General features: G+C 41.0%; 1 protein-coding gene across 9 annotated transcripts in view; it reads right to left on the bottom strand.

Annotated features, from left to right (window-relative positions):
- CELF1 (CUGBP Elav-like family member 1) overlaps positions 1-23,329 on the bottom strand; it is a 79,814-nt gene that overhangs the window by 30,747 nt on the left and 25,738 nt on the right. For 4 of the 9 annotated variants that reach the window (XM_008700983.2, XM_008700984.2, XM_008700985.2 and 1 more), the window contains exon 1: positions 8,466-9,301. The exons of 2 other annotated variants lie outside the window; for them this stretch is intronic. In XM_008700983.2, the coding sequence (XP_008699205.1) occupies positions 8,466-8,536 (71 nt within the window). In that variant the 5' untranslated portion in view covers positions 8,537-9,301. Of the gene's footprint in view, positions 1-8,465; positions 9,306-9,880; positions 10,003-13,338; positions 13,379-23,329 lie in introns of those variants that run through there. 3 more of the 9 variants (XM_008700981.2, XM_040639089.1, XM_040639086.1) reach the window with 3 other exon arrangements.

The raw sequence follows: 23,329 nt of genomic DNA on the forward strand, positions 1-23,329 counted from the left end.
CCTGGACTACAAATGTCTCCACTCAGAATGAATCAAAGTCCTTCTCCTACCACTGCCCAAGATCTTACTCTTAGTATTCATCTCAACCACTAACAAATTCCAAATAGCTAGTATGGTTAACTTTTCTGTGAGTGTCTACTTAATCCAGAAATCACTTAATAATATTCAAATTTGCCATGTCCTAATATCAACACTAAATAAAATGCTATTTTTCTTGCGAACACACGCACACAAGCTCAGGGGGAGAGGCAGAGGGAGGAGCATAGGAGAAATTCGAGCAGACTCTCCACTGAGCGTGGAGCCCGACTCAGGGCTCTATCCCACTACCCCAAGATCATGACCTGAGCGGAAATCAAGAGTCAGATGCTTAACAGACCGAGGCACCCAGGCACCCCGTTAACTCCTAAATTTCTTATAACCGAACACCACACATCACATTGCCTGAATCTAGCATTAAATATCAAAAGTGTAAGACAAATGACATATATAGACCAACTCTTGTCACGATGTCTATGAAGGTTTCCCATACTCTTTCAGGTTAGTCAGTCTCATCAGGGCTCAAGCAGTACTAAATTCCCACCTTCGTTATAGTATTTACCACCTTTCAGCATCATTTGGCTATATCTACCTCTCCCAACTAGACATAGCTCCTTGAAGGCAGAAACTGTTTTATTTGCTATTCATTCTTACAGCCACACCTGATACAGCACATGGTTCAAAGAAGCGCTGAGATGTGGTATCGGAGCAATTTCTTGTGTGTTTTTTTTTTAAGATTTTATTTATTTGACAGAGATAGAGACAGCCAGCGAGAGAGGGAACACAAGCAGGGGGAGTGGGAGAGGAAGAAGCAGGCTCATAGCAGAGGAGCCTGATGTGGGGCTCGATCCCACAACGCCGGGATCACGCCCTGAGCCGAAGGCAGACGTTTAACCGCTGTGCCACCCAGGCGCCCCGCAATTTCTTGTTCTTAATAATTCCCCCTTTAATTTAAGCAACTAATCCTGATAAAAATGGATGTTGTGTACAAAGAGGGCTCACAAATTAAAAGAGCAGCTACTATCTTCTGTGATTATTTGATTCTCACAGGATCAATACCCTTTTTTTGACCAAGTGTTTTGAAACACATTGTTTTATTGGCTTTCCTTTACTAATTCAAAACCTCGTGCGGAAAGCTGCTGTAAAAACACACTTGCAGTTACTTTTAGAAGCTTAATCGCAATGTTCTAACAGAAATCATCCTACTCTGGTTAAAAAAAAAAAAAGCCCCATAACTAATGAAACAATGGTTGTCGCTCCCTACAACTTGCCTCCAAGTTTATTTACCAGCTTTAATATCATTTTATTAAAATGCTGCTGTCTTTAATCACATTTCTATTCTAGGGAGGGTTAACAGAGAACCCAAATGGTGCTCAGAATATGTTTACCTACAGGTAAAACCATCTATATGTTTACCTCTTTTAAAAAATAGTGGGGGTTTATCAATTCGTAATTACACTGGAGGCAAAAGCTCTCAGTCTGTCCCTTCCTTCTGCATTTGTGTGCCATTTCTAAATTTTCTACATCACAGCTTAGTGCAAAAGCATAAGCACAGTCAATATATATGAATTACGGTTTATCCAAAAGTACAGTGGAGACTCGGCATTCTAGACAAATGCCCTCCCCTTCTCTCTTTACTCTCCAAATCCTTCTCCATTTCTTCATGTCCACCCACTCCATGAACCACCCTTTCCCCCATGTATACCAATTCATTAGCCAGAAGAATCCCCTAGACCAGTGCTATTCAAAGTGCCTAAGGACCAGGAGAAATCTTCAAACTTAACCCTTTAGAAACTTTTACAGCAAGTGAGCTAAGTAATTTTATATATATTCAATTGAGTTATAATAAAAAGATACAAACTCAAAATGCAAGCTTACGCCTTGTTTTCCTACTAAATTGTTTTTATTGTGGTTTCTAAGTTGGGTGGCAGCAGGCATAGAACACTGTCCTTCACCAATCTGAGAAGCACTTCTGGAGTGTAGCAAATTATCAGGCCAGGTTGAAGATGCCATGGACGTCCGGTAACTGGAGATTTTTCACTGACTTATTCTTTCCTCTAACAAATATTGGGCACTTAGTTATACAGGCCAGACACTGTGTGAAATGTGGTATATGTTAGTGAATAAGGAAAATGTGGGTATCAACTGTTACCGTGTCGGAGGAGAACAATGTTCCATCCTCAACCTTCCATACATAGTTCCAGTATGCATGCTGTCTTCAGTTAAAAGTCACCACTGCACGAAAAAGGCACCTGGGGACAAGGCTCTCAGTGTGATATGGCAAGGACCCCATGTCATCCATGGATGGCGTTTACTCTATGTATCACTAAAAGCACTCTCAAATGTGTGCCTTACCTCCCCATTGATGGAGAGGCTCTTCAGAGTCAGTGATCATAAATTATTGGTATTTATTATGCCTACTCAAGAACCCATGAATTAAGCAGCCCCATGGAGAAGTACCTATACTGTCCCTGTCATTCCCAAGAGGCAAGTCTATGGAAATTCTTATCCTCTGTGAAAGTACTGACCTGAGAGCAGGATGGAAGAGAGGAAAAGCAGGGCTCCCAGCAGTGAGGAAAGAAGAGCGATGAGGAAGCACCAAGTGTTAATTAAGGGAGAGGCACGGCACCAACCCACCTCTTTTTACATTTCTGCTTCTGGCAACAACTGGCAAATCATTAAAAATGAGAAATTATGAAAAATCAGGACCAGAGGCTGCCTTGTCTACCCTGATTCTTCATGGAACATGCCACAGGAAAATAAAACAAAGAACCAATTTGGAAGAAAGTCAGGAGAAAGAAAACAAAAAGCTTTATTTTCAAAGCACACATTTGTTCAGAATTCTTGAACCCTCTGTTCTTTCTCCTCTCTCTCTCTCTCTCTCAAAACTTCCTGGCCCCAGGCCCAGCTCAGGGGGGCAGAACTGACATTCTGTCCCTTTCTCCCATCCCTTGACGCCAGCTAACTAGACCAGGGGGTAGATCTTAACCCAACAAACTGATCTACTGGCTAGCCGGAAAACTAAGACCTGTGCCTAAAACAGAAAGACAGGCCTGGCCAATCAAGTTCCTTACCACTACACGGAGCAAGTCAATAGCCACTGGACACATGTGGCTACTGCACATGACAGCAGAGGTAGAGAACATTTTTATCATCATAGAAAGTTCTATGGCACAGAACATTGCTCTAAAGAATCTGGAACTTGTTAACAGGAATACGCAGTGGCAAAGTCAGAAGTGGGAAAGCTGCAACTAGAGACAGCATAAATTAACAAGATAAAAGGGTGGTGGCAAGAGATCACAGAGGTCATGCTACCACATAGATGAAGGTTGAAAACCTGATGCCGAGTGAAAGAAGCCAATCGCCAAAGGCTACACATTGTGTGATTTCATTTATGTGAAATTTCCAGAACCCAGACCAATCTATAAAAACAGAAAGCAGGTTAGCAGGTGCCTAGGAATGGGAACTGGGGGTGGGGAGGATGACCGCTAATAGGTACAGGATTTCTTCTTGGGGTGATAAAAGTGTTCTGGAATTGGACAGTGGTGACAAGCTGCACAACTTTGTGTATATAGTAAAAGTCACTGAACTGTGCACTTTTAAAAGGGTAAATTTTATGTTGTGTGAATTGTATCTTAATTTGAGAGAGAGACACATACAGACAGAGCAAGAGGAGTGAGAAGACAGGCTGTAAGTGGCAAGGCAAAGCTATGCTGTGCCCACAGTTATGAGGTGGGTGAAAAGCAGAAGTAGCAGCACATGCAGAAAGAGCAGAACATGTGTCCAGGGTCAGAAAGATGGGAGCTTCCAGGGGCGCCTGGGTGGCATAGCGGTTAAGCATCTGCCTTCGGCTCAGGGCGTGATCCCGGCGTTATGGGATCGAGCCCCACATCAGGCTCCTCCACTATGAGCCTGCTTCTTCCACTCCCACTCCCCCTGCTTGTGTTCCCGCTCTCGCTGGCTGTCTCTATCTCTGTCGAATAAATAAATAAAATCTTAAAAAAAAAAAAAAAAAAAAAAGATGGAAGCTTCCAGGTCTTCCGGCTGTAGAGTTCCTGATTACATTACAGTCCGGTCTGTGTGTGTCCTTACAAGAAAACCCTTTAATATATGAATATATGCTAGCTCAAGTGAGTATCTGTTCCCTGTAGCCAAAAAGGCTGGAAAATACTACATCTTTATATCTGTTTAAAAATTATTTCCCTGGGGGGAACAAAATGGGTAGATGGGATTAATAAGTACAAATTTCCAGTTATAAAATACGTCAGTCATGGGGATGTGATGTACAGCATGGGAATATAGTAAATAAAGCTATTAACCCTTCGGGGTGCCTCGGTGGCTCAGAAAGTTAAGTGTCTGCCTTGGGCTCAGGTCACGATCCCAGTCTCCTGGGATGGAGGCCCACGTTGGGCTTGAGCCTGCTTCTACCTCTCTCTCTGCCACTACCCCTGCTTGTGCTCTCTCTCTCAAATGAATAAAATCTTAAAAAGAAAAATAAGAAGTATTAACTCTGCAAGGTGACGGATAGTAATTAGGCTTATTGTCACGACCATTTCACAACAATACAAGTGTCAAATCACTGTGTTGCAAACCTCAAACTAATATAATATTGTATGTCAATTATACTTCAATAAATTTTTAAAACTCATTTCCAAAACCTTTCATTAGTCATTTTTTTTTCTCTCACCCCTTCTCACTACCTGTTGACCTCCATTTGTTCATTATATAAACAGAAAAATTTCAGATACTTACCAATCCTTCCAATTCCCCAAGGGGCATAAATATTTGCTGCTTCCAGATCTCCAGCCACCCACCCACCCCAATGAGGTCCCTCTCTGTGCTGTGGAAAATGGCACAGAAGAACATGAGAACAGAAAGGACCCAGAAACACTGGCCTGAATTACTTACCAGCTGTTCTCTAGTGCAAACAAGACAAAATACATGTATGCTGGATGGAAGAATTTCCATTTGGATAAAGGGAAATCTTCCTGTTAGCTGGAGTGTTAGGCCAGAAAAAGCTAGTAATAAAGGTTTTTAAATCACCTTTCAATAACTGAACAGGCCAACAATCTGCTTGCGAAGGTTTTCAGCCTTCTCTGAGGAAGGGAGATAACGTCTGGAGACTTTATTTCAGTAACTACCTTTAATTATTAAAAAAAAACTCACAGGGCTTATCATTCATTCAACTGTATTTCCCAAGTTCCCACTACGTGCAAGATACCACACATTTAGGGGGCTATAAAAGGGGACTGAGCAATACTGCCCTGAAGACAATGGCACTGAACAACTGGAAGGACACAACTATAATGCCCCACAAATACTTTCACAATTATATAAAAGTTCTGTGAAAGAAAGTAGCTAGGATAATTTTGTCTTTTGAGGGGGGAGGGCAGGGATTTAAGCTGAATGGACAGAGGGGCTGGAAACACTGCTGTATAGCATGTAATGAAGAGGACATGGTAAGAACTCAGAAAAAAGAGAGGAGAGCGAAACAGCATTAGAAAGGTAGAGAAAGACTTGAGAAAGCAAGGGAAGAGTGCACAAACATTTTAGAAGATTAGAAAAAAGAGAAAACATTAGAAAATCAATGCGAATAAACAGATAGATTGGAGAGACCTAGTGAAGAGCTTTTCATGTGATACTGACAGACTTGGACTTTATTCTAAGATTTTTAAACAAGGAAGTGATCAGATTTGTCTTTTAAAAGACACCTGGCAGGGGTGCCTAGGGGGTTCAGTTGGTTCAGTGTCTGCCTTAGGCTCAGGTCACGATCCCAGCGTCCTGGGATCCAGCCCCATGTCGGGCTCTCTGCTCATAGGGGGGCCTGCTTCTCCCTCTCCCTCTGCCTGCTGCTCCCCCTGCTTGTGCTCTGTCAAATAAATAAAAATGTTAAGAAAGAAAAAAAATAAAATAAAAGACACCTGGCAATAATACAGAGGATGAAATAAAATGGGAAAACATGGAGATTTCCACACAAACTAGCTCCTAAGATTAGCGCCCAGTCTCAGGTAATGCTGACAAATTTGGGGGCAGGACTCACTAGAACCTGGAGATCCCATGAGGAAAAAGTTGAGGAAAAAGAAAGAAGTTACTGATCACTCTTGGGTTCTAGTATGGACAATCTGGGAGACTGTTATTGCATGGGAAGCTCAGGGGACATTTGGGGGATAAATACAGAGATCTGAGAATCCGAGAAGGACATCAGTACCCCCTTCAGCCAGGGGCAAGCCAAGAGAAAAGGGCCTGAGCTACAACTCCTGAACAACACCCATCTCCTAGGGTACAAGCAAAGTAAGAGGAACCAGGGAAGCTGAAGAGTGGTCAGAGCTGAATCAAGGACATTGTTAAAACTAAGAATATGAACTACAGTTCAGGTCCCCCAACGCTTCCACACCTCCACCAGCCATTCTTCTCCTCTTTGTTGTAAAGAAATTTTGAAATAGATACACTGCTAGATTACATCCCAACAAAATCACTTGAGAGAGAAAACCACTGATGTCAAGTCTCCTGCTATAGAGTATGAGTTAAAAGAAGGGCTGAGAATCCAACAAAAAAGTGGCGAACATAGCATTCAAGAACTTCCTTCTTCTCAACTCTGTGGTGTTTTGGCATATAGTACCCAGGGGCGTGGGCCCGAGGACTTGTAATAATGATAGGAGCTGATGGGTACCTGGCTCAATGACACCTGAGGCAGCCTGGTCTAGGGGCAAAAATTTAAAAAGGGTATCATTAAACTTGATTTTAGGTTCAAGGCTGACACCAATTGTCCTCAGGCAAGTCAGTTACAGCCTCTCTCAATTGGGTTTCTCATCTGTACAACAGGGGCAAAAGCTTGTGCCCAATTAACTTCCCGAAGTTTCTGTAGGATGGAGGACTAAAACAGATGCAAATGCACTTTGGAAAAAATGATGAGATGGAGTCCTCCCCCATTGCCTCTAACAGAATGAGCTGCATTCAGTCCATCAGCTCTCAAACTTGAGTGTGCTTGAGATTCTGAGGCCCTATTCTAAGCATAAGAATATCTGGGCATGGGTCCAGGAACCAGCACTTCTACATTCCACGTAACTTTCATGCAGCGTCTGTGATCCAGATTTCATGGGACACTAAACTAGTCTAACCTCGTGAAAGCTGAGAAATCAGGCTGAGGAAAAATGCTGTATCTGAGGACCGAACAAAGGCAGTGGCAAAGCATAAAAAGAAACTGTTACAATGAAAGACAATCTGGGCCACAAAGTCCTATTTCTAAGGAGACATATCTGGTACACGGGAGTACTGCTATCATGTATTAAGTCTTTATGATGGCATTCATTGTGATTTCACCTGTTATCTAAAGCTAAAATAAAATTTTAGCAGTAAAGAACATGCATAAATAGACACATCTAAATTACCATTAGTTTGGACACTACAGAGAAGGCATAGCATCCATTTCAAAGGAGCAAGCCAGCTAACTTTGAGGTCCCCCAAACTATTCCACAGAGAACTGTTCAGAATCTGCTATTGTCCACACCTGTTATGCGTAATACCAAGGTAAACTGATTTCCAATGGAGGCCTGATCTCTGTTTTCTAGGGACTATTCTACCATTTAATATTCCTGGCTTTGAATAACCTAAAGCTCATCTGCTTGAGGTTTCAAGATATTTTGAAGCCTGGTTAAAGTAACTGAAATCAGGAGTTAGAAATGTGTTCTTCTCTACGAAGGTGCGGAATTTAGGTTCCCTGAAGCTACAGCTCTGGGCCAGGTTAGCAATTTAGCTGTGTACAACAGCAGTGTCGCTTCCTGAACAGTCTGCACACTGATTAGATTTCTCATCCCCATGTTGAAAATTTGGGCAAACTGCCAATCAAGATTGATCCGGTTTTGCTTTTTTTGGGGGGGGGGGGTCAATCTGACATCCCTGAAATCATGTATTGTGTTGCATTTTCAATTAGACTAGGAAAAAATCAGAGCCCAAGGTTACAGTTTAGATGCCAATACAGGATTCTGCATACATTACTAAATACACTCTAGTAACCAGTCTCCTCTATGATCTGAGTCTAAGAATTTGATATAAATAACTTTCCCAAGATTATTTGAAATTGCATACCCAAAGCAAAGCAGTAAAGCTAAGGTTAAAAAAAAAAAATACCTTGGAATCTATCATATGGGAAAACACTACAGCTTGAAGGATTGGAGCCAACATACTTGAGTTGATGTTGCTGCTCATATATCAAATACACCCTTCTGCAGAGTTAGCTACAGCCCCAAGGACATCAGCAGTTAAGGAGACAGAATCAGACTACAATAGAAACTAATAATAGTGTGGACTTTGGCTTCCTCACCCAATTTTTTCTTCCCTCTTTTAGGGAAAGGGACCAGTTTCATTAAATAACAAAGAAAATAGCCCAGTTCCTCTGCTTATGATAAAAATTAGACAACAAAAATACTTACACAGGACTGGAATTCAAAGAGCAATGATCCACCATCATTTCTGGAAGGAAATCCAACTTAAACGCAGCCATCACCTCACTCTCCCCTTCAGAAGCCAATGATATTAACTTGCTGCACTTGTCTGATCCACAAATACACACAGCTTTAGCTTCCTGGGCCCCACAAAAAACACAAAGTGGAAACAGGAGCTCAGGGAAACCAGCAATAAGTGCCACAGAAACAGGCAGGACTGGGGAGGGGAAAGGGAGTACTGGATTAAAAGGGGGATGTGAGCATGTGAAGGGAGGCTCAGCCCGGCACACAATGAAAGTGCTGATGCGCCAGGCTGGGTTTGTGTGATTTTCCCTGGCGAAGCAGTACTAAGTGCACTGTCAGATAAATAGAGTGTCAGATCCATGAAGATAGCAGTGGCTAACAGAGCAGAAGAAACACAAACTTGTTTCACATCCTCCAAACTCCTTTCTGCAAATCAGGTTTTGAGGGGCCCCAAAGCCTAAAACTACCTGAAGCAAAAAAACCAAAAACAAAAGAAAACAGCTAAGGGAAAAAAAAAAAAAAGAAAGCTCACCTCATGTGGTCTGAAAATGTTTTTAGAAAGGAAAACTGGGTTGTTGGCTTTGGTTTAAACTTAGTTTCCATGTGCCAAAGACAGCAATGAGCACACAGTGCTGGGTCCAAACCAACCTCAGCACAGTCACATAAGGAAATGGTTCAGACCATCAGAAGCAGGCCAGAGGCAAGCTGGCTGAAGAACCAGTCACCAAAAACTTAAGGGCTCACACACTACCACCTGCACTGGACCAACCCCGACTTCTCAATGGTGTGGGTGTGCTGAGAGCAAAGTGTGCTCCCTAATGGTTCCTCATCAGAGTAAAGGACTTTTTAAAAATCCCTGCTTCAGTGATCTTCATTAGGTGGGATAGGCAAAATCTTACTCTGAATCTTATTTTACCAGAAAATTTAAAAAGCAAAAATTATAATATTCTGCCTTTTGATAAAAGAGTACTAGGAAATAATGTCTTTTCTGTTGTTTGACCTTTCTAGAGAAACAAACAAAAACAACCAGAGTGATAATAATGAGAAAGAAGGGGGGTCCACTAGCAGCAAACACTTGAATATGTAAGGAAGGACAGAGGAATGTAAACTAAGTCTCTTTGTTCTCCGTCCTCCTTTAAACTGATGCTGGTTAGATTAATGAACGCACACATAAAAATTCTATTATGGGTGAGCAGTAGAAATGGATATACTTAGCAGTCAAGGCAGATGTGGTGCTCCCGTTCTCAATTTAGCTTCCCATCCTCCAAACAACAAATGGTGGCATTTCAATATTTAGGCAGTGACTCTAAAACTATATCTCTGAAGGCTCCCAAATTGCGCAGGCCTTCTTTCCATTTTTATCATTAGGATTGCCTTACCTCAAAGATTTCACTTCACTCAAGCTCAGTTCACAACACAGGGTATTTTGAAAAAAGGAAGTTATGTTCAGCCTGTAAAGAGGTAAACAAATGAACTCCTAAACGTATAGGGTTACTTAAAAACAAAAATAACGAAAGGCAACATGTCATTGCATAGGCCTAAGTGTTGTAGCCTAACAGCGCCTGACCCCTGTCTGCATCTGACCATGGAAGGTAGAAACTGTGTCTTCTAATAAACAGGCAAAACCATCCAGAAGTTAGAACTACAACAGCAGCTAACCGTTTTTCTATTTTGTCAGAGACCCTGGCTCCTCTGACCTACTACTTTAGAGACAGAAGCTGCAGCAGCTCTCTTCCACCTACTTAGGGGGACGCTCCACCAGGCTGCAGTGAGAGGAGACTGCAACGGGCACACACAGCACACAGTTCACCAAGTGCTGACTGCCAGGCGGGCAGAGGACAGTAACTGTAGCTGGGACTGGTTAAGTTACTGGTTAGGTTTGTCCTAGTTTCTCCTATGTACCCTGGAGCTGATCACATGCTTCTTCCTATAGGAAGCTATCAGGACCAAGGAGTAACTTCGTGAGGTTGGTCAACAACCAAATTAGGGTTCTGTTTTTTTTTAGTTCAGGGTTCCATTAAAAAGGAATCAACAAATTTTAAGGAATCTCACTGGTTATTATTACGCTTTTACTATTCATTAAAAATATATCTAGTTCCATTTCCATTTTAATCAGAATCACATGTATAACAAGAGAGTACTTAATGGGGAAGACTTTACTGAGCAGCCAGGCACTGCTCAGCGAGCGTATGAAAGGATGCACACTCCTTACAGTAATTTTTTCCAAGCCAAAGGCTGAAAAGCACTGGTTTTAGAGTAAGGTTTTAAAATCCATTTTATGATTTATAAGACAAGACTGCTTTAAAAACTTAAAAGATGGAAATGTAATTACATGAAGGAGGGCGCTTCTCTTTTAGGCAGGTCACGAGAGTCACCTCAGTATAATTAAATTCAACATGCTTGCGGGAAAAGAAAGCACAGAAATTAATCACAAGTCACAATTTTAGAGAAAGATTAAAAAGTCAAGTGATGATAAAAACAATTATTCAAATACAAAAAATGCAGATGTTAAGGGAAAATTAAGAAGTAGAATTAGCAGTTACTCACAGAAAACTGCCCATAAGTTGTTTTTTAAATCTCTTAATCAGAAACACATTCCAGGCTTTTCCCACCAAGAATGCATTAGAAGTAAAGAGATGGAAGGAAAGGTTATAACCAAGGGTCCACTGCAACAGGTTTTCATTTTCCCTCACTCTCTGTTTACCATCTGTCCTCTCACTATGAATTTACATTCATGGTTTCCTCTTCTTTCCCTGATGGTATGTGTTAGTTTTCTTTGCCTTGAATATTCTCTACTTCCTTTCTAAGGGCAGCAATTCAAAAGCTCAATGATGTGAGAGGGTAGGGGCAATCAGCCTGCTGTAACATTAAAAAGCAAAATCATTAAAACTGATCGGTAGATAAGGGAAACCCTCTAAAGAACAGCACACACTGCATTTAGAACATCAGAATGGAATAAACAGTTTAAAAACTGGATTAGAAGAGAAAAATGCCAGAACTCATAGCAGTTGTATTGTCAGAAGAGTGAAAGAGCCAAGAAAAGCATAGTTGAGCAAAAAGGCCCACATGGCACATGCAAACATCAGGCTGCCTATCTTGACTGACAGAACCAGGGAGTTCAATGACAAGTGATGGGATTTGATACTTCTACCCCAATAATCTAAATGTGTTTTAAAGGGCAAAAATGTGAAGTCTGTTTATATGAGCATAGAGGAAATCAGAGCCTACTGCCAAATTATAAGAGAACCTATGTCATTAAAAACCACCATCAGTCTATGTAAGGAAAAGTGTAATAATCTAGGGAGAAGTTATGACACCTCAGACAGTTAAATGGACTAGATATTTCCTCCCCAAAGCTTCTAGCAGTTAAGTGACAGAAGGGATGTAGAAAAGAAGTAAGCAATTGATACTACTTGAAAATAACCAACCAGACTAACTTAAAATTTTAACTTAAAACCTTTATGGGCTTGAATTTCACTTCAAAAATCGAATACTTCTGGGGCACCTGGGTGGCTCAGTGAAGATTAAGTATCTGACTCTTGGTTTCTGCTCAAGTCATTATCTCCAGGTCCTGGGATCAGCCACATAGGGCTCTGCATTTAGCATGGAGTCCACTTGAGATTCCCTCTTCCTTTCCCCTTGTTCCCCCCCACCACGCTCTCTCTCTCAAATAAATAAATAAATAAATAAATAAATAAATAAACCTTTTTTAAATTTTGTTTCGAATCTACAATCGATGTGAGACAAAAAGCACTAAGTTTAGTCATTGTTGTATTCAAACTGTTGTTTTTTTTTTTTAAGATTTTATTTATTTATTTGACAGAGAGAGAGACAGCCAGAGAGAGAGGGAACACAAGCAGGGGGAGTGGGAGAGGAAGAAGCAGGCTCATAGCGGAGGAGCCTGATGTGGGGCTCGATCCCATAACGCCGGGATCACGCCCTGAGCCGAAGGCAGACGCTTAACCGCTGTGCCACCCAGGCGCCCCTCAAATTGGTTTGATTATAAAAATTATCACTTACGGTACACTTAGAGGATTATGACAAGGCTGAAGGTAGGAAACCCACCTACCACTTTTTTGAAATCTAAAAAGTTTTACACTTCCTCCCCCTATATCCTTAATCACTACTACCTCCTCCCCCAATCACTGTGAAAGATAAGGACTGGCAGAAAGACACTCTTCTGTGCTTAGTGCTGTCAACAAAAGTATAAACTCAGAGCCTCCCTTGGACTTTCTGAAACTAACTCTGACCTAATAAACTGTCCTGTCAAATGGTGACCACCCTTCAAATCAGGTCATATTTTCAGATCCCAAACTGGTTTGAGAACTTAAGGGTAATTCTTAGTTGGTAACAATATACTATATAAGTTTAAACTTTATTTAAGCTCCAGTGCCAATTAAAAAATCAGTATGTTGAACAAATTCTGGTTCCATGAGGGTAATGTTTGTGTGGAATCCACGAAGTTCTGTCCTCATCCTTATTCTAGTTTACTCGGGGTCTTTCAGGCACAAAGTAGAATGGGGAAAGAAAGTTAGCTGGGTAGCTGCTGTGTGTCTAATACTTGCTACACACACACTCTCTCTCTCTCTATGAGAACAAGGCAGCAGCTAATTCAAGTGGCAGATAAGCCTGCCTTGGGAAACAGCTAAGGAGAAAGAGGTGAGAAAGAACAAGAAAATATTTCTAGCTTCCTAGGAACAGGAAATTACATCCCACAATGTAGGAAAAAAGCCATCACCTTTCTGAATGCAATGTTTTCAAATCTGCACAACAGGCCTCATGCAAGAAGGTTAAAGAGATGACCACAGAGCACACTCATCCAGCAGTTAGCCCATACCTGTGGCTTTACACCTCCCTTTCTGGACTATGTCTTCACTCTAAAAAACCAAGGAAAGAAAAATAAGTGGGCCATGCCTATACTTCTCATAATTCCAGATATGTAGCTTCTGTCCTAAGAAAAGCCCCCTTTTGTCACCGTGGCCGAGAATTAAAACAAAAACAAAAACCCCAAAAACCTCCTCCCTCTCCCATTTCTGAAGTACATAATACCTTAAAATATAAATAGCATTTAATATCTCAAAGTTAACTTAAAAACACCATCAATGTAAAAGATGGGGAAATGAAAATACTGAAAAGTTAATACAGGCTTGTCCCCAAATGTCACAACAAATAGCAAAACAATGATTACAACTTATGAGGTTGAATTTCAGAACATTTAGGTCACCAAAAAAGTCATTTTTAGCATCTACTTTTGGATGAGAAACTATAATAGAGCTAAAAACCTTATAATTCTTTTAGCAATCAAGGATCATGTTGTTAATATGGAAATACCATGCTATTTCCCCAAAGCAACCTTCCTGAATATGTAGGTGCCAGGCATAAAACTCTTCAAAAGCAACCAAGTTCCTGCCTGTGTAAATGCATCTCAGTGGCCCTAGGGCGGTGGTGAACCACTGAAACAACAACAACAACAAAAAAATCAGAAGATGCGGAAGTTAATTGAAGCTAAAAGCAAACAGAGGAACCACAAAACTGATTTGTTTTATTTTTAAACATTATCGAACAATCTTGCAAGTAAAGACTGATTCTATAAAGCTGCCCAAATTTCCACAAACTTTCTTCTACACCCCCTGCCAGATGGACTTCTGTTTGGCCCAGGCTAAAGACAAAGAGTCACTGGAAGTCATCAAGGGTGAAGTCTACTTTGGAAAGTAAGAATTCTGAAAGACAAAGCCAGAACCAGAACTAGGAGACACTACCCTCCACCTGCCCTTCCTGAAGACAAAGATGTTTCTTGCCTAACACAAAATAGGTGCTTATGTACTTGACTCTTCATATGGATCTAATTGGTTTCCAATTCTGCTAATGAAGTAGTAATGCTTCCAATCATTTTAAGGCAAAACAAAAAAACTTCTGAAAGTATTTACTTGGAGCTGCCTACGTCATCAAAAGTTATTAAGAGGAAAGGAACTTAACATTTACTAAGTTCACAGTACCTCACCTAATCCTGTATCATTATCACCATTTAAGGTGGGCACTTCTCTAGGGAATTGGATGTTAAAATAATCTGTATAAGGGATTCTAACCGCAGAGCCCATGGTCTGTCTCTCTTGAGAAATGTGACCACCATCCAGGAGATACAAACTTTTACTGAGACAGTGTGTGGAGAGGGCTCTGGAATAGTGGTTACACCTTGGAGGGTAGAGAGTAAGTTAATTTTCTACTTGTTCATTTTATTCTGGAAGACGTAAAGGGCAAAGAAAAGACCAGAGAGTCATGTTTCCCAAAATGTCGTATGAAATGTGCATGAAACAGTTGAGAAACACTGCTGCTGCATGAAGCTGTGAGACCAGACTCAGACTGCATGCTAGCTAGGGAATCTCCAGGAGCAAAGAGCAAAAAAGAGGCCTGGGATTATTAAGAAGGGCCAATGTATAAGAGTGAAGGACACATATCTAGGTCCTAGAGAACACAGCAGCCCTAATGGGGTTAAGGAAGACCCTAAATGCCTAGCCAAGAGAAAGAGAAAAATGAATTATTTAAAAAACCAAACACATAAGTAAGGTATTAATCATCCTACTTCTAAGTCACCAAAGACTTTTTTTAAAGGAAAATTCACACACACACACACACACACACACACACACACACACACACAGGATCAGCACTGTCTTCTTCCACACAGACCCTTGTCACTCAAGCTTAACACACAAGAAGGTATTTTCTTTAAAAGCTTTGCCTTCCCACTTTTGTTTTTCGAATATTTTGTTGCCTGGTCCGTAAGAAAACAGATGCTTTGGAGAGAGAGGAGAACTGAATGGAAACTAAAAGCTCTAGGTTTGCTTTTCACATCTTTCATTTCTGCAGGGAACCAAACAAAATGCATGCGCTCCCTGAGGAAGCCTGAACCATATCTGTCCTGTACTTCCTCGGAGCGCCACAGAAGTCTGCTTCTGTTAACGTTATCTCCACCTTTCTCAGCCACCATACTGGGATGTATAAAGGAATATTTTGGAATATATTTTGGAATTTATATGATCTTAACATGTTTCAAAGATGCAACAGTTGAGGGGCGCCTGGGTGGCTCAGTTAAGCGTCTGCCTTCCGCTCAGGTCACGATCCCCGCATTCTGGGATCAAGCCCTGCATCAGGCTCCCTGCTTTGCGGGAAGCCTGCTTCTCCCTCTCCCACTCCCCCTGCCTGTGTTCCCTCTCTCGCTGCCTCTCTCTCCGTCAAATAAATAAATAAAATCTTAAAAAAAAAAAAAAGATGCAACAGCTGAGGCACTTGGCAGGCTCAGTCAGTAAAGCATGCAACTCTTGATCTCGGGGTTGTGAGTTTGAGCCCCCACACTAGGTGTAGAGATCACTTAAAAAAAAAAAAAGATGCAAGAGCTAACGAACAGCATTCCCTCTCTGATACAAAAGCACTCACATCTCCTACACACTTTCCTTAGTATAGGCAAGGTAATGAATTTTTTTTTTTTTTTTTTACTTCTCAGAGTTTTCTGTTGGCCTACAGAGCCTGTATGTTGAGTAAATGACAAAACACCATCCTTCCCAGAAAGATGACCACTGACTCACTCACCATCAGCACATCTTACAAAGTATGCACTGAATCACAAACTCTAGATACAGGGGCTGGTCCCAAGCACAGTAATGCTCAATGACCTACATTAAGGCCTGAACTCATGACCTTGGCCTCATGAGTTCGACTCACCAACTCTTACTAACAACTGTTAGTAAATGCCCTCGATACTTTGAAAAAGTGTAAGGCAGGGAGCTAATGAAGAACTCTAACAACTATCCAGATTAGAGACTTTCAAATGTTTTTGAAGGCAGAAGTGCTTCTCCCCTAAACATAAAAGTGAAGCTGTTCAGGTTGAAGACAGAGGAGGGCAAGGCAGGCCCCACCTTTTGCCTTTCCTGCGCTCAGCGTAACCCCAGGTCTCCTGGTAGATGTGAAAATAGGCCTGGACAATTCAAAACAATAGATAATTCACCAATTTTATTATTTTATTATTGAGTTGAACAGATTTTTCTATCTTTAGAATCCAATAGGTTATCAGAAATCAAGAAATTTCCAAAGCCATCAATGGTAATAAATATGTGCATCCTTGAGATGACAGAATACAGTATTTAAAATTTATAAACTTTGCAGTGCCTGACTGGCTTAGCTGGTAGAGACGACGCAACTCTTGATCTCTGGTTCAAGCCCCACAATTAGCGTAGAGCTTACTTAAAAAAAAAAAAAATGTAAACCTTATCACAACATGAAGTAGGGACAAATGTCCAGACATTTATAAAACAGCCATAATTTTAAGAGCTAACATTTTTTGAACACTTACTCTATGCCATGTAGTGTTCTGGGTGCCTATCTCCATTTACAGATGAGAAAAGACACAAATGAAGTAAGTCTCAAGATCACATAAATCCAGGCAATGACGAAGTTGGAATATATTGTCAAGCAGTTCGACCCTTGAGTGAAAAGCTGACGCAGGTTAAAACTGTCCACAAGGAAGATCACGCACACAAACCACAGAAAAGACTGTTTAAATATGGAGGACCATAAGTTGACTCAGAGTCTGACCATTTTTCTAAGGCAAATCTAAGTAGGTAAACACCCAAAGATTCAACCGTTACAAGAGAAATACGATTAAGGGTAGTGAAAACCTACTGCCATTAATCAGTAGATGTGTGACTCTGGGCAAGCTCATCAGTATTTCGAAATGTCAGCTTCCTCACCTGTAAAATTAGAGGACTTAACTACATACCGCCAAAGGAACCAAATGGATGCCCAGAATACAACACCAAGCCACTGTACAAATTTCTAAATGGAAGAGGAAAGAAACAACAGAAATTACTTACGAAAACTGTGCTCTTTTAAAAACTGTTACCTTTTAGACTGCTTTGCAATACTCTTGCTTCTTTCTTTTTCCTATTAAATGGTGGATTCAATAAAAAGTTTGGGCTTAGTGCATTGGGAATCTGCATGTCCTCTCGCCCATATATCCTAGAAAGCCAAGTAACCAATAAAAAGATCAAATGGGAAGATTTCCTGACTAGCCAAGCTCATCATGATGCGAAACTGCACGAGGGCCTCATGCTAAAATCCAGAGTTTGCCTAATACTCCAATCCACCTACCTTCCTTAGGAACCTGTAGCAGGGGAACAACTGCCACCAGATTCTCATCTAGGATCATGGGAACATGCATCACGACTAGCTGTAGGTAGAATCTAACGTTAAATGAAATAAAATGTGCGAGAGCACTCAGCAACAAAGAGGTGGACCTAAGACAATGACTGTAGAGAAATCAAACTGTTTCCCTCGTCTGTAACACTGAGGTGGTTAGGTGGATTAAAGAGATACACTGGAGCATACAGTAGATTCCCTGCTAGTCACTCATTCTCAGAGCATCTCCTTCCATCGTAATTTTGCTTGATGTTGAACAGTCCAGGTCCTGCACTACATCAGGCTTAGTTCTGGCCTAAGTTAGCAAGGATAACACATAACACTTCCTCTGTGGGGTCTACAAAAATCTTTTTTCCCCCTTTTGACACTTGTTTTGTGGATACCATTTCCGTGATTCAGGCTTAGGTGTGGTGCTTCTGACTCTTTATTGATGGAGTTATCAATGTGTGCTCCTTTTCCTGACCCTAGTAGAGAAATTTATAAACAGATCTCAATCTCAACTCCTTCTCCAATGGCCAGTATGCACTTCCTAGTGGTAACAATTTTTTTCCAGCTTTAAGAAATTATGGTCAGGGGCGCCTGGGTGGCTCAGTCAGTTAAGCGTCTGCCTTCAGCTGAGATCATGATCCCAGGGTCCTGGGATGGAGTACCAAACAGGGCTCCCTGCTCAGCAGGGAGTCTGCTTCTCCCTCTACCTGCCACTCCCCCGCTTGTGTGTGCACACATGAGCTCTCTCTCAGGCAAATAAATAAATAAAATCTTTAAAAAAAATCTGTGGTAAAAAACACGTACATAAAAGTTACCATCTCATTTTTAGGTGTACAGTTCAGTATTAGTTTTATTGTGCAACGCAGCAACAATTTTAAAATTTTTCCTTTTTCATCAAGATTCTTGAACTGGGGGGCACCTGGCTGGCTCAGTTGGTAGATCATGCGACTCTTGAGTAAACTGGAGTCACACATTGGATGTAGAGATTACTTAAAAAAAAAAAAAAAAAAAAAAGACTGGGAGGGACCCTCACATCTCTTTAAAGCCCACACATGGACTCTGGGGAAGAGGGAGTAGGTCTATGAACCCTGTGATATTTTTTTGCTAACCTGCATGAAGATGGACACATGAGGTTTCCTAAAGAGAGAATCCACAGCATTCATCAGATTCTCTAAGGCCCTTACAATTACTGTTACAATGTTCCCTTCTGACTCTCCTTGCAGCAAGGTAACAAAACAGTATGTTAAAGACCAGATCTGATGCCATTTGCATGCCCCTGAGTGAGTCACTTTTTTTCTGGGCCTCAGTTTCCTGATCTATAAAACTACAAGATGGTACTAGATTAATCCAGACTATCACTAAATCATCTAAAAGCTTAATTCTATTTTCTCCAAACTGATTTCAAACAGCTCTAGTTCTAGTTCAGTCCTTACCACATGTGAGATACACCTGGGAGAAACTATGTGTAAACCTCATTTCTAAATTTTTGTTAATGAAAAAGATTTCAAATGCTACCATTTTGAGAACAAGGAACGAGTCCTTCCTTCTCTTTTCTATTTATATATCTTCAGGGTACCTGGAATAAAGATGACACATACTAGGGACGCCTGGGTGGTTCAGCTGGTTAAGCGTCTGCCTTTGGCTCAGGTCACGAGCCCAGCACTGGGCTTCTTGCTCAGCTGGGGGACTGCTGCTCCCTCTCCCTCTGCCTGATGCTGCCTCTGCTTATGCTTTCTCTCTCACAAATAAATAAAATCTTACAAAAAAAAAAAAAAAAAAGATGACATATCTCTAGACCTTCAACTGTTGAAATGAGTTCCCTAGCTTATCTGCTCTAATTTATAAATTTTACACTAACATATTCTTAAACTGAGATAGCTACACATAAATATTTGCAATTTTCAGTAAAAAGTCTTCTTTAGCCCACTTTAAATTGTGGCATTTGGGTAAAAACAACACTGTGAGCAGTCCTTTGTTAACAGAAGTAATATTTACTAAGTATTTATTCTCCCTTAACTTTTCTATTTCCTCAATTAAAGTTTTTTTATCTATTTATTCATTTTTACATAAAACCACATTTTGGTTCATTCCCTACCAGGCTTTTTTCTATGCACACATACTCAAATACAGACAATCATTATCAAATTACAGATCATACTGTATATACCACTGCACAACATACTTTTCTCACTTAACAATTATAAACATTTTCTTGTGAACAGCCCATATTTAAGAATCAAGAGTCACAACTGGCCTTAACTAACTTTGCCAACAGCATCCTTACCTTTATGTCACAACCAATAAATGTAAAACCTATTTCATAAAGCCAACATAATCATTAAATCCTCTGACACTCTTCACTTTAGTTGGGTACACTAAAGGTGGATGGGGATGGATGAGTTGGGCTATTGGTTCTTCCTTTCCCTGATCTGCCATCTCTAGGTGCCTGGGTGGTGCAGTTGGTTAAGCATCCTACTCTTGCTTTCGGCTCAGGTCGTGGTCTCAAGGTCGTGGTCTTAGGGTCGTGGGATCGAGCCCCATGTCAGTCTTCTCACTGGGTAGTCTGCTTGGGACTCTCTCACCTCTGCCCCCAGCGCCTGCGTGGCTCAGTTAAGCGTCCTGACCCTTGGTTTTGGCTTAGGTCTTGAGGCTCAAGTCATGATCTCCTAGGGTCAAGATCTCCTAGGATCAAGCCTGGTGCTGGGCTCCACGCTCTCAGCAGGGAGTCTGCTTCTCTCCCTCTGCCCCTTGCCCCACTCATGTGCTCACTCACTCCCTAACACAAAGCTTAAAAAAAAAAAAATAAAATAAAATAGATAAATCCTTTTAAAAAAATCCTGATCAGCCATCTCATCATCTGTTTAGTTATCTTTCCATATGCCTATATACATATCCAAATAAGAAGCATCCCATTTTGGAGGTGGTCAGGTGAGGCATATAGGGAATGCAAAATATATTCTTAAAAATCTCTGTTCCTGGGGCACCTCAGTGGCTCAGTCAGTTAGGTGTCCGACTCTTGGTGTCAGCTCAGGTCTTGGTCTCAGAGTCATGAGTTCAAGCCCTGCACTGGGCTCTGCACTGGGTATGGAGCCCACTAACAACAACAAAAAATCTCTGTTCCTACATCATCCCAAAATACCTATAACCTCAAAGTAATTCTCAAATCCCCATTAAGTATTCCCCTTCTCTTCCCCACACAGCTCTCTATTGGGGGGTGGAGTGGGGTGTAGGAATCTCATTCTGCCTTTAGCTCCTCCTGTTTCCTTGGCAGCACTGTCAGTACTGGGCAACAAATTGCTGGATGTAGCAGCAGCAATTTACATATGGTAGTCAAGCTAGCCTGCAGCTTTCCTTGGGCAGAACTGCTAACTCTTCCATATATCTTTCTCGTTTGAACCCCAGGCATATCAATGTTAAATATTTGCCTAGTGGCTTCTACCTTCAAAGACACAGGGAACCATACACACAGAAGTCAGAGGCAGCAAAAATTCCCCACTGTGTGCAGAAGTAGGGGCTCTACAAACACAGACGGGGCCTAGCTACAAGGACTGAGACCCTGGACAAAGCACCTAATCCAAACACAAGGGTTCAGTCATTCTACTTTCCCATAATATTCATGTATCACTTGCTCAAACTTGGCATGTTCTAAGACCACCAGTTCCGCCTTAGTTTCCCTGCCCTGCCATAAGGCCAAATCTGTCTCATCTAGTGAGTCACTACTGCTCCTCTCTCCAAATGCATTTTGATTTCAGCCCACTTGTGCGGCTCATCAGGGCTGCACCATATGTTAGTACCATGTAGGCAGAATGTGACTAATTTTTTTTTCTAAAACACTGTCAGAGTTACTTTTAAAATTACCTTATAATCTTGATGTCTCTAAAGATTCATTTCTATAATGCATAACCTTCTGGAAATGACTTCATAATTATTTTTCTGAGGACTCAGAGATTCTTCAGGATTTTCACTCCCATTTTTCAGACAAGGGAACCAAAGTGAAGAGCACAGATTAAGTGACCCAAGTTCCACCACCAGCCAGGGAAGCTTGTACTTTCTGGAGTCACAGCACTCTATTTGGTAAAATAAGTCAGTTTGCAAAATGTTTTTTTTATGGGGGGGGGGTGTTCAAAATATTACTTTGCTTTTATTTTCTGAGGTGATTATTAAATTTCAGATATCACAACTACTTGCAAATAATTCTGATGACCAAATGGTCTCATGATATCCATCTAAGTTGTTTTAAGAGAGGCCGGAATGAGCCACAGACCACAAATGTTTTTCTAATTGGCAGAGATCATAAATGGGTGAAACTAAACATTCTCAGAGTAAGAGAGATATTGGACTTCCCTACTCTGGGCAATCTGCCTCTTCTCTGACAATAACAATTGCTGGATTTGATAATCAAACTTATCCAAAGAAGGTTTCTTAAATTTTCCATTTCAGGTCATACATGTTCATTCAAGTAACTGGGGTGATAGTCTGTCATTGCATTAAGATCTTTCTGTCCACTAATAACACTCTTCAGTGGATAATACCATCGCAAAATATAAAAAAAGATCTCAAGTATCTTATCAATACTGAAAACTGCACATGCCCTTTCAATCCAGCTATTCCAATTCTAGAAATACAGCTTTCAAATACACTTGTATCTGATGTACACAAAGTATGCAAAGGGGCATTAATGAGACATTGTTTAAAATAGCAAAAACCGGAAACACACATGTCCATCTGCTGGGTGCTAGTTAAATAAATTATAGTATAACACTGAGATGGAATGCTGCAGCTATTAAAGAGACGAAAGCAATTGCAATACACTACACTAAGGACTGATCGAGATTATAAGTCTATAATAAGAAAAGAATTACGCATGGCTTGTATAGGAACAAAACAGGTCTGGAAGGATAAAGAAGAAACTGTTAACAAGGCTGCAGAAGTGGAATATTGGCTGAACTGTCTGAATATGGATGTTACCTATTACACACACACACACACACACACACACACACACACACACACACACTGTTAAAGAAAACTTGAAATTATGAGGGACAAGGTAAAGAAAAATCCGAACTCAAGCTCCATTCCAGAACAAGCACTTTGTTTTGCATTTTTTCCTGTCTTGCCTGAAACTTTTGTGTGGAAACAGCCATTGTCCAGGTGAAGCAGCATCCACACCTCATGTGAGTTGGGTAAGGGCATTACACCATCTGAAATTATCCCAGCAACTCCACTGATGTTCACACAGCTTGGACTGCAAACCTTATGGCTGGCCTATTTACAAAGTTTGGAGCTATTTTCAATCACTCAGCTGTATATCTATGTGTACGTTTTCTTCAATCAACCTTTCCTGCCAGGCAGAGCGCAACATTAGCTGGCTTCCAGTAAGGAAGGCAAGGGACAGGGTGAGATAATATGTCAAAACAAGTTCTATAAATACAGCTTTTGGCCTAGTATCTCAAAAAGGAATCAAAACAGCTTCAAGTTTAAATAGAAAAATCCTACAGTCCTGCAATATCTTACTTGAAGACTCTAGAGAACAGAAGAGGCCAGGGATCTGGAATCTTGTTTCTCACACCATATCTTGTCTCTCTCTCCCCCTAATCTCTGAGGGAGGTTAAGATCGAATTGCAGGTATCATTCCAAGTCAGCCT

Source organism: Ursus maritimus, unplaced genomic scaffold (assembly GCF_017311325.1).
Source record: "Ursus maritimus isolate PB19 unplaced genomic scaffold, ASM1731132v1 scaffold_23, whole genome shotgun sequence".
Taxonomy (NCBI): Eukaryota; Metazoa; Chordata; class Mammalia; order Carnivora; family Ursidae; genus Ursus; species Ursus maritimus.